The sequence below is a fragment of the Nerophis lumbriciformis genome, linkage group LG04, assembly GCF_033978685.3.
Source record: "Nerophis lumbriciformis linkage group LG04, RoL_Nlum_v2.1, whole genome shotgun sequence".
NCBI classification, from domain to species: domain Eukaryota; kingdom Metazoa; phylum Chordata; class Actinopteri; order Syngnathiformes; family Syngnathidae; genus Nerophis; species Nerophis lumbriciformis.
The window spans coordinates 8837501-8850000 of record NC_084551.2 but is presented as its reverse complement, the minus strand read 5'-3'; the positions used below and the strand labels follow the sequence as shown (position 1 = coordinate 8850000).

At 40.5% G+C, this 12500-nt stretch overlaps 1 protein-coding gene across 3 annotated transcripts in view; it reads right to left on the bottom strand.

Moving 5' to 3' along the window:
- Window positions 1-12500, bottom strand: part of grik2 (glutamate receptor, ionotropic, kainate 2) — a 581700-nt gene that overhangs the window by 137107 nt on the left and 432093 nt on the right. For all 3 annotated transcript variants that reach the window (XM_061948573.2, XM_061948579.2, XM_072912957.1), the window contains exon 11: window positions 1189-1395. In XM_061948573.2, coding sequence (XP_061804557.2) covers window positions 1189-1395 — 207 coding nt within the window. The remainder of the gene's footprint in view (window positions 1-1188; window positions 1396-12500) is intronic.

Below are 12500 nucleotides of genomic sequence, written 5' to 3'. Positions count from 1 at the left end.
TCGCCAGCCAGGCATTAAAAAAATAGACCTAAAAATTAGCGATCATCAATCTTCCCCAAGACGTCACTTTCGTCACTTGATTGACATTCACGGCACCCGAGTGTCTTGTGAGATGACACTGGCTGCTGCCAGATCATTATTAAGAAACAATGTCCGACAGGACGGCGAGAAACACTTTTTATTTCAACAGACTCTCACGCCGTACCTGCGGTCCAAACTCTAAAGACCGACTGTGCAGTTCCTGTCTTCACAATAAAAGTGTTGCTTCATCCTGCCTGCGCTATCAAAACAGGAGTCTCAGAAAGCTGGCGTGTACAAGCTGGCAAGCTACGGAGTTTGCCGCCAATGTTTTTCTTGTAAAGTGTATACAAACGAGTATGGAAGCTGGACAAATACGATGCCAAAAACCAACCACTTTCATGACGTATTGGACAGAAAGGATTACTTTTTTTTCTCCTCCATTCAAAAATGTGGACGTAATCAGCACTACTGTCTGATTCCAATCAATGCAAGTCATCAGAATCAGGTAATACATCAACTTATATTCTTGTCTTCACGAAAGAAAGGAATCTATTTGTGTTAAACATGCTTGTATTATCATTAAACACAATTAACTTGTTAACAAAAACGTGTCTTTCATAGATAAATAAATATAAATTATATATATGAATAAAGTAGATCCCTTCGACTTGGTCAATTGAAAAGTAGCTCGCCTGCAGAAAAAGTGTGGGCACCCCTGTTGTAGGCTATTGGTTGGGCAATGAATTTCAATGGTCAAAGCAAGGTCAGAACCCAACATTGAATCAAAAAGCAGGTTCAGTTTGAGTAGCTCAACATCCGGACCTAATTCAACAAGTTGTCAACATTGTTTCAATGTCTTGTACTTGCTGGGGTTGTAGTTGAAAAATTCCCTAAGTGGGGTGAAGAATTTGAAATCTTCATATTCAGCTGAATAAATACCATCAGTACCATGTTTACACTGTTACCTTCTTGTATCTCAAGTCATGTATCAATGGTTAGAGAATGTCTGCATGTGCTTTACCAAAATCCCACTTTTGCAACCCGAGTCACAATTAACAGAATCTCTTCTAAACACTTGTCCAAGTCTTATAACCAACAACAAATTTAACAATGCATGACATTAGTTGTGGTGTACAAAAATATCTGTAGAAAAAATTGGGGACTTACATGGTCCATTAATTCCTTCACCATACCATTCCACTGGCCAGAGTTTTCTTCCTGGGCGCCATATTTCCCATCTTCCACCAAGCGGATTTCATAGATAAAGCCCAAGATGTTGGCGAGCTCTCTCAACAGGTCTATGCAGTAGCCCTCAAAGCGGTCATTTCCATACAGGGGCTTATCGGACTTCTTGAACATCACATATGGCTCCTCCTGTGAAAAAGGTGCAATATTGGAAACAGGATAAGTATGTGCATGCTTAGCCTCTAGTGCCGACTCACAGCTATTGGAGAGGGTGTGTAATAATATGACACGTAGTGGAGCAATAACCCCAAAACAGACATGGATAAACCAGGGGGTAAAAAGCGTGAGCCTATTGTGTGTGCTTGGAAATGGTTGTCGTCTTGTAATGTGAAATAGGGTTGGGGTAAAGAGCAGTATGACAGCACATTCCTCACCATTAAAAGGAGAAGAAATATGATGACAAAAAATGGAATTCTACACATCCGCCTTGTTCTTGTTCTTTACCAGTGATGAAAATTACAAATACAGTGGTACGAGCTTACGGGTGTCGCAGTTTACAGTTTTTAGTTTAATTTAGTCTTTATTTGAAGGGACAATGCACAGAAACATTTAGTTCAAAGACAGATATGTTTTGCACCAGATTATAGCTAAATAGCTAATTACATCTGCAGTCCCTGGCAACCTAAATTAAAGAGATACAAACATCACAATTATAACAATACAATTATACTAGAGCATTTAATCAAATTAAGAAAAGTCTTAAAATACCCTTTCATTGACACATACTTATTATACAATACAACCACCCCTCCTTTTCATCATAACACATAGACAATATAAGGTGTTGTTCACATCTGTCATCATTTGTAAAAACAACCATGATTTTAACACACACACCTCACAGTTTACAACAAAATGTTCTCATGCAAAAATATAATACACATTTTGGGGATTTGAGCTTTCTCTCAGCTACTTGTTAGGATTGAAGTTGGAAGCTAACAATTGGGTTACAAACCTCCCCGGATAGTTGCTATTGGACGAATTGTTAAAAAGACAAAGGTTGTTTTTCCAAGCAATGGTCAAGAGAAAGTAAGTGTGTAGGACAGTGCTGAGAAGAAGTGGATGCTAGACATTGTATTAAAGAAATATATTTATAAAGTGATTGAGGTGTGTGTGTGTGTGTGTGTGTGTGTGTGTGTGTGTGTGTGTGTGTGTGTGTGTGTGTGTGTGTGTGTGTGTGTAACAGAATACGTATAATATTGCTACACTATTTACCGGTAACTTAATCAGAATCGGCCGATAACACCAGCCAATGGCGTTAAAGTAATTTTCAAACAAAGGACATGTATCTATGAAAATATGGATAAGCTGCTGACAGGTCACTTCGCTGGAGATATCGTAGAAGTCCAATCTCCAAGGGAAAGGTAATTTATTATGTCACCGTAATTTCCAGACTACAGAACGCACCTAAATATGAGCCGCACACACTTAATTTCTGGACTAACTTTATTTTGTACATATATTGTCCTCACATGTCAAAAGCCACATGTGTTCGCGTTGAAACATGAAATATGTACACAGGAACGTGTGTTCGATCACACAGCATACAGGAGCCTGATGGAAAAGGCATTAAGTATAGCGTTGTCTTTGTCCTCTTCCTCCTTTCTCCTCTTCCTGCAACCTCCGTTCACTTTTGTCTTGAGTAAAATTCCCCTCTGAAATCGTGACGGACGTGTCTTCTTCAACACGCAGCAGTGCGACCTTTTGAAACCCATTGGTTACAGTGGATTTCCTTTTGTGTGCAGCAGGTAGAGTCGCCTTCAACTGGAAAGCTGCTTCGGCGACATTTTGTTGCGGCGTTACCATGGTGAGGGTGAGTCCATAATGCGCTAAATGGCTGACCGAATAATTGGGTGAGTGCATTTGATTTGATGTGAACATTAATCGAATCGGTCCACCCTGACCTGTTCGGCAATTTTTTTTGATAATAATTAATTTTGTGTAATCCGCGGAGATTCACAGCGTAGGGAAAAAGTTGCAATTTATAGTCCAGAAGTTACGGTATCTAATAAAGCTACTGTTGTCTTTTGAAACAATATTCGTGATATTAAAGTTTTTTTATTTTTTTTATTTAAATCATGTTCAAATGGTGTGTTTTTTGGGGGGGCCTGCATAGATTGATTTGAATTCACTTCAGTGGGGATGATTGATTTGAAAGAGCAGTATTTGGTTTACGAGCTCTGCCACTTGTAAACCGAAGTACCACTGTATGTCCCTGCTCCCTCTATGCTTCCATCCTTTATTGTCATTGCATATTGCCTGTCTTTTTATAGTGAGAACCTGTTAGAACAAAAGCATACAAAGGCCACATGACTAACACTGAATCTGTGGTTGACAGTACTGCACAATAGGTGCCTCATCATCTCAATTTATAATGTAATGAAATGCATTATATAATAACTACGTCAATATTTATCGCCGCTTTGTTCTGAATCAGTCCATGGGTTCACTTGCGGGTTTTTGTGTAAATGCAGACCTGCGTGGTCTCTGCTCCCCAAAGACATTACACACTATGTAATCTTCATTAGCCGAAAGGAACTTCACTTTCATCACATTACAGTAGTGATTTCCAAAGTAGATAAAACGTTGACAGGCCAAGATCTTAACAGTAATTACATTGTGTTTTATAGTACGTAATCCCTGAGAAAATGATGAGAAGCTGCATGAAAGCGCACATCAATCAAATGCAACAAACCCAATTATTGTCAACCCTCCCTCCTTTCCTCGCTGTTCACAGCCATCTAACATCTCCCCATGACTCGATCGTGATATGGCAATTACTTCCACAGAGAGTTGTTAATAACAGCAATCCAATCACGACACAGCATGCTCACAAGGGAAGAAGGCCCATGATAAGTAATGACATCCCCCAATTGACTTGATATTCTCATTTTTACGCCTGCTTTGCAAATCAAATAATAAACGGATTTAGTTAGTGCAATTTTGTGTTACCCGTCTTAGTTAAAAAAGTCTAATTATATTTGCCGTTTAGTATTTCAATAGATTAGAAGTGGGGTTTTTTAAAGACTTTTTATTCACAATTTCCAAGGCTTAGGGCCCTATGGTCCATTTTGCATGAAAATGTCAATTATTGAAGGACAGTGCACTCCATTTAAAATTTTACCACAAACGCATTCCTTGCCACTTCCTGCTCTGCCACTGATAAGAATATAATAGCAAATTGCCCTCGACTTTTGACTTTGTCACTGTCGCTTGTGGTGCGCATCGGAGTTAATGCACTGGTATTGTAGGGCAGTGGTCCCGCACAAGAAATAAAAATTAATTAATTAAATCAACATAAAAAACACTATATACAGTTAGGTCCATAAATATTTGGACATTGACACAATTTTCAGTATTCCAGCTCTGTACAACACCACAATGGATTTGAAATGAAACAATCAAGATGTGCTTTAAGTGCAGACTTTGAGCTTTAATTTGAGGGTATTTACATCCAAATCAGGTGAACGGTGTAGGAATTACAACACATTTTATATGTGCCTTCCACTTTTTAAGGGACCAAAAGTAATTGGACAATTGGCTACTCAGCTGTTCCATGGCCAGATGTGTGTTATTCCCTTGTTTTTTTTCATTTACTTAATTTACAAAGAGCAGATAAAAGGCTTAGATGTCATTTCAAGTGTGGTATATTAGTTTGTAATCTCGGGAGGTCACCTCTCAATATGAAGTCCAAAGAGCTGTCACTATCAGTGAAGCAAGCAATCATTGGGCTGAAAAATCAAAACAAAGCCATCAGAGAGATAGCAAAAACATGAGGTGTGGCCAAATCAACTGTTTGGTACATTCTTAAAAAGAGAGAACGCACTGCTAAGCTCAGCAACACCCAAAGACCTGGAAGACCATGGAAAACAAGTGTGGTGGATGACAGACAAATACCTTTCCTTGTCAAGAAAAAGCCCTTCACAACAGTTGGCCAGATGAAGAAAAGTCTCCAGGAGGTAGGTGTATCTGTGTCCAAGTCAACAATTAAGAGAAGACTTCACCAGAGGAAATACAGAGGCTTCATCACAAGGCGTAAACCATGGGTGAGCCTCAAAAACAGGAAGGCCAGATTAGAGTTTGCCAAGAAACATGTAAAAGAGCCTGTGCAGTTCTGGAACAACATCTTATGGCCAGATGAGACAAAGATCAACTTGTACCAAAATTATGGAAAGAGAAGAGTATGCAGAAGGCAAGGAACTGCTCAAGATCCAAAGCATACCACCTTATCAGTGAAGCATGGTGGTGGTAGTGGCATGCATGGCTGCCAGTAGAACTGGATCTCTTATATTTATTGATGATGTGACAGCTGACAAAAGCAGCAGAATGAATTGTGAAGTGTTTGGGGCAATATTATCTGCTCATATTCAGCCTAATGCTTCAAAACTCATTGGACGGTGCTTCACAGTGCAGATGGGCAATGACCCGAAGCATACTGCGAAAGCAACCAAAGAGTTTTTTAAGGCAAAGAAATGGAATGTTCTACAATGGCCAAGTCAATCACCTGACCTGAATCCCATTGAGCATGAATTTCACTTGCTGAAGACAAAACTGAAGGGAAAATGCCCAAAGAACAAGCAGGAAGTGAAGACAGCTGCAACAGAGGCCCGGCAGAGCATCACCAGTGACCAAACCCAGCGTCTGGTGATGTCTATGTGTTCCTCACTTCAGGCTGTCATTGACTGCAAAGGATTTGCAACAAAGTATTAAAAAGTGACAATTTGATTTATGATTATGTTAGTTTGTCCAATTACTTTTGGTCCCTTAAAAAGTGGAAGGCACATATAAAATGTGTTGTAGTTCCTACACCGTTCACCTGATTTGGATGTAAATACCCTCAAATTAAAGCTCAGAGTGTACACTTAAAGCACATCTTGATTGTTTCATTTCAAATCCATTGTGGTGTTGTACAGAGCTGGAATACTGACAATTGTGTCAATGTCCAAATATTTATGGACCTAACTGTATATATTATATATCAATATAGATCAATACAAACTGCAGGGATACAGTCCGTAAGCACACATGATTGTATTTCTTTATGACATTTTTTTTTTTTTTTTAAATACCATAACCCCCCCCCACTGTTGTAGGTCATACATAATGGGTTGAACCCTCTTTAATAATTGCTAACTTAACTGCTAATTTGTTTTATTTTCAGTAAAAAAAATACAAATAAAATAAAAATCCTTCCCATGAATTAGTTTTAGTCCAAAACCTGCATCAAAGTAAATTCAAGGTTGTGTTAATTAGTATTAAAAATAATTTTACACAAAGTGTAAAAAAAAAAAAAAAAAAAATGTGTGGCTCTCAAAATTAAATTCTTCTTGGGGACCCTGATAATATTCCTATGTTTTGCAAGTATAACAGCAAATATAGGGACAGTTCAATATCAAAACAAAGGAGCAAAATTGTAATCCAGTTGTGCCTCCGTATTGTCTCCGTTCCAAAAGACCAGACAAAGATTGTGTCGTACGAAAACTGAATCAATGTTTTCCCAAAGAAATATTGCAAATCCAATAAACATCTTCCAGAAAATATGAACACAAAACAAATTTGACGACGACAGTGAACGGAAAATGGGGTAGGATGCCACCTTATTTCTTGAGTTCAAATGTGTTTGTCACCTTCTTTATCATAGTGCTATCAAATGCAATGTCCCATGTTGGGTTTATTTTTTGAGTGACCAATGCGTGAGATTTTTTGTGGCACTCCATTCCACCGAATGATACGCAGGCAAATGGGTTACTTTGTTCCGTGCAATGTTACGTGACAGCGTATGAGGCGCCACTGTATTTAAATTGTTTTAAATGTAATTTAAATGTAATCAAAGTAATCCTTATAGTGTGATCATTATATTTTGTAAATATGGAAAAAGTGGCGTTTGCGAGCCATACTTGCCAACCTTGAGACCTCCGATTTCGGGAGGTGGGGGGAGGGGGGTGGGCGTGGGCGTGGTCAGGGTGGGGCGGGGGTGTGGTCGGGGGCGTGGCTAAAAGGGGAGGAGTATATTTATAGCTAGAATTCACCAAATCAAGTATTTCATATATATATATATATATATATATATATATATATATATATATATATATATATATATATATATATATATATATATATATATAAGAAATACTTGACGTTCAGTGAATTGTAGCTATATATATATATATATATATATATATATATATATATATATATATATATACATATATAAAATAAATACTTGAATTTCAGTGTTCATTTATTTACACATATACACACACATAACACTCATCTACTCATTGTTGAGTTAAGGGTTGAATTGTCCATCCTTGTTCTATTCTCTGTCACTATTTTTCGAACCATGCTGAACACCCTCTCTGACATTGCTGTGTGGCACGCACAAAAGTGCTTTCATCAAATGCACTAGATGGCAGTATTGTCCTGTTTAAGAGTGTCACAACATTGCTGTTTACGGCAGACGAACTGCTTTACGGTATACAAAAAAGTGACTGCTGTTGTTGTGTGTTGTTGCCACGCTGGGAGGACGTTAATGAAACTGCCTAACAATAAACCCACATTAGAAACCAAGAACTCGCCCTCCATCATTCTATAGTTATAACGTGATTGGGCAGGTACGCTTTTTTATATTGTGGAGGACCTGAGTCCGCCTGAATTTCGGGAGATTTTCGGGAGAAAATTTGTCCCGGGAGGTTTTCGGGAGAGGCGCTGAATTTCGGGAGTCTCCCGGAAAATCCAGGAGGGTTGGCAAGTATGGCGTGAGCTATGTCACTGACTAAAGAACATTTTCACTGCTGGACTCTAGAAAGAGGTTCCGCAGCCTCCGTAGCAGAACCTCCAGGTTCTGTAACAGCTTCTTCCCTCAGGCCATAAGACTCTTGAACACATCATAATAATCCCCTCAATTCCCCCGAAAAACGGATTAACTCGCTGGAATATAAAGACAATATAACATACATCCGTAAACTAATGCAACAAAATGTTGTTCTTCTCTGTACTGTAAAGTTCATATTTGAATGACAATAAAAGGAAGTCGAAGTCGAAGTCGAAGTCTATTTAGACTTAGAAAACTTAGACTTAGACAAACTTTATTGATCCACAAGGGAAATTGTTCAACACAGTAGCTCAGTTACAATGATGGAAAGTGTAAGGATGGAAAGGACAATGCTGCCATGTCTGTGCAATCATGTTTTGTTTTAGTCGTGTTTTGTTTAGTTTCTGGCTTTTCACTCCCTTGTCTTGTTTCCATGATTACCCATTAGTTTCACCTGTTCCACGTTTGGATTCATTGTGCACTCTTGTTTATCACCATAGCAACCCATTAGTTTTCACCTGTCACATCACGCACCTGTTTCACGTTTTGAGTCACGCACCTGCTTTCACTAATCATGTCCATAGTATTTAAGTTCATTCTTTTCAGTTTGTCGTTCTGACGACCTCACATTTATGCTCTGTCCATTCCTGACACTTCTTTCCATGTCCATTCTTCATGCTACTATTTTTGTCCAAGCCAAGTAAGTTTTTGTTCCATGTTTATAGTCTTTTTGGTTTCATAGTTTGTTCTCCGCCATTGTGCGCGCCTTTTGTTTACTTCCTTTTTTTGTAGTTATAGTCTTTAAATAAAAATGCACTTACATTCCCGTCTCGCCCGAGCCAACTTTCCGTTGCATCCCAGAAAAGCTAACACCCAAGACCAAGTCTTGACAAATGCAGGTATAAATAGACTAATATAACGATAATAAATCTAACATGTATACGAACATATACATAATATGTGTACAGAATAATATATATCATACTTGCCAACCCTCCCGGATTTTCCGGGAGACTCCCGAAATTCAGCGCCTCTCCCGAAAACCTCCCGGGACAAATTTTCTCCCGAAAATCTCCCGAAATTCAGGCGGAGCTGGAGGCCACGCCCCCTCCAGCTCCATGCGGACCTGAGTCCGCTTTCCCACGATATGAACAGTGTGCCTGCCCAAACACATAACTGTAGAATGATCGAGAGCGAGTTCTTGGTTTCTTATGTGGGTTTATTGATAGGCAGTTTCATTAACGTCCTCCCAGCGCGGCAACAACACACAACAACAGCAGTCATGTTTTCGTCTACCGTAAAGCAGTTCGTCTGCCGTAAACAGCAATGTTGTGACACTCTTAAACAGGACAATACTGCCATCTATAACATCAATAACATGTACGGCTTTTAAAGAGTGCAGTGCACAACTGTGCACACAACAAGGAGACGAAGCAGAAGCACGAGGAAGATACAGCCATGGCGACGCCGACGACGAGTAAGATGAAGAAATACGCTTTGTTGCACCTTTCCTGCCTGAGTCCGGCGATTAGTTGCAAATCTTGCTTTATTGATTGCTTGCACACAGCCAATCCAACACAAAACAAACTAGTCCCCGCCCGCACTCACGCTACCGCTCCCTCTCTTCTCTTGCACACACACTCACTGACGTCACTCACCTCACATGCTCACCTATTAAAGGGCCACACACACACATACGCTACTCTCATAACAGCTTGTAAGTTCCAAGCCGCAGCTGCGATTGGACCTGAATAGCCTCCGGGAAGAAGTAGTGGACTATCAAGTGCTTGGCACTGAAGATCTTCCTCAGGAAGCAACGATTGACCGGTTTTGGGCCATGCTAGGGAAGATTCCAGACTGTAATGCATTTGATGAAAGCACTTTTGTGCGTGCCACACATCAATGCATCATCAGAGAGGGTGTTCAGCATGGTTAGAAAAATAGTGACAGAGAATAGAACAAGGATGGACAATTCAACCCTTAACTCAACAATGAGTAGATGAGTGTTATGTGTGTGTATATGTGTAAATAAATGAACACTGACATTCAAGTATTTATTTTATTTATATATACATATATATATAATAAAATAAATATATATATATATAGCTAGAATTCACTGAAAGTCAAGTATTTCTTAGATATATATATATATATATATATGAAATACTTGACTTGGTGAATTCTAGCTGTAAATATACTCCTCCCCTTTAAACCACGCCCCTGCCCCAACCACGCCCCCCGCTCCGCCCCACCCCCCGAAATCGGAGGTCTCAAGGTTGGTAAGTATGATATATATACAGATATATTATATGATGTCAATAATATATATACAATATATACCAATGACCATGTACAATATTACAGTATTTACAGTATATGTGACAGCAGCCGCATAAAATAGAGAGTAGAAATTTAAAAATGTAATTCACAGCCTTAGAATCACCGGTGTTCTGTTTCAATATTCCGACTTTGCACCTTGCAACGATAACACAATACGGCTGATTAATTAATTGGAGGAAAGCTGAAGCATAGACCATGAAATCAATTCCCACTGCCTGAACCGGCTCTTTTCAAACTCAGGTTGTTTTTTTTTTTGAGTGAGACAATTTGCAATTTGACAGTGCAAGGCAGCAACCCCAAAAAGAGCTTTGAAAGTAGAGGGCAGCTTAGGTAACGCATTGGGGAAGGGGGAAGCTTAAATAATAAAGACATCTTTGGATAAAGACTGTTGTGGCCGGGAGCTGTTCTAGCCTTCTATAATTGATCCCAGCCGGGGCCGCCCCTCCCTGTACGCAGATCACGCGCTGTGCGTAGGGCCCCGTGATCCATGGGAGGCCTCATTTTGCGTTAATAAGCGCATGTGAAATGTCAATTAATGAATGACAGGAAGGTAGTATGAAATTTTAACGCAAAAGTTGTCCAAGACCCTTCAGGTTCTGTCGCTGAAAGTATACAACAGCAAATTGTCCCAGACATTCCTATCGTCCTCGATGACGCGCACCCTGTTAAATTGTCGGACTGCGATCGAATCCATCCATCCATCCATCCATCTTCTTCCGCTTATCCGAGGTCACCGATCCGCCTGTCGATCTCACGATCCACTCTTCCCCCACTTGTGAACAAGACTCCGAGGTACTTGAACTCCTCCACTTGGGGCAAGATCTCCTCCCCAACCCGGAGATGGCACTCCACCCTTTTCCGATCGAATCCCGGCTAGAAATATGTCAGGAAGATATGCAATTGTATGTACCCTCCACATATACATTCCACAGTTCAGTTCATATCCTTTTAGTGCAAAACACGAATATTCAAGGGAATTTAAAATGTCCCTACACTCCTATAACCTTCTTCCAGATCTGTGGTCAGGAAAAACGCACAAACAGTCCAAAGAGAATCCAAAAACAGAGTAGATCTCAGAAGTAGGTTTCCCTATTATCAGTATTGGTGGTTGGAGAATTGAATTTGGCCGTTTCAAGTACCTCTGGGTCTTGTTCACACTTGAGGGAAGACTGGATCGTGAGATCAACAGGGGGATCGGTGCAGCGTCTGCAGTGATGCGGACCCTGTATCGGTCCGTCGTGGGGAAGAAGGAGCAAAGCCGGAAGGCAAAGCTCCCAATTTACCGGTCGATCCACGTCCCTATCCTCATCTCGGGTCATGAGCTTTGGGTCATGACCGAAAGGACAAGATAACGGGTGCGAGCAGCCGAAATGAGTTCCCTTAGTCGGGTGGCGGGGCTCTCCCTTAGAGATAGGGTGAGATAGGAGCTCAGAGTAAAGCCACTGCTCCTCCACATCGAGAGGACCCAGATGAGGTGGTTCGGGCATCTGGTCAGAATGCCCCACCCCGAACACTGCGACCCGAATTTCTCTCTGGCACTCATCGAGGGCGGACGCTCCCCTTCCCTCTCCCTTATCTTTCCTGCTTGCTTCTTTGTTTTGTCTTGTTTTAACTTTCTTGTTACCTCTTTTTGCACTGCTCTCCAAATCTAAACAATGGAACTAATTAACTGGCCTCTCCACGAAATTGACAAGATCTTGGGTTTGGGGGAACCTGTTTGTCGTGACGGAGCGGTTGTGGCTGGACACACGACGGACTGTTGGGAGAAGAAGGAGTGCCGCATTCCTGGCGACCCTTTTCAGTCGAGGACGTGAAGATTTCTAACTTATTCGGAATTATGACAACGGGACATCTGCTGATTGAAGTAAGTGTTGCTCTGGTTTGTTGACAAATTGAAAGTTCCTGGCAGTCTTGAAAGTACCCCTAAGCTGCCACAAATGATTGGAGGATGCGGGCCGAACTGTGGACAGGTCTAATAGACAATTAAGACTGAAAAGCAAATTTTATTTTTGCCCGCAAATAAAACATTCTAATTTGGATTGTTTCCTTGACTTCGAGACTCTCTCGGGGGACAGTG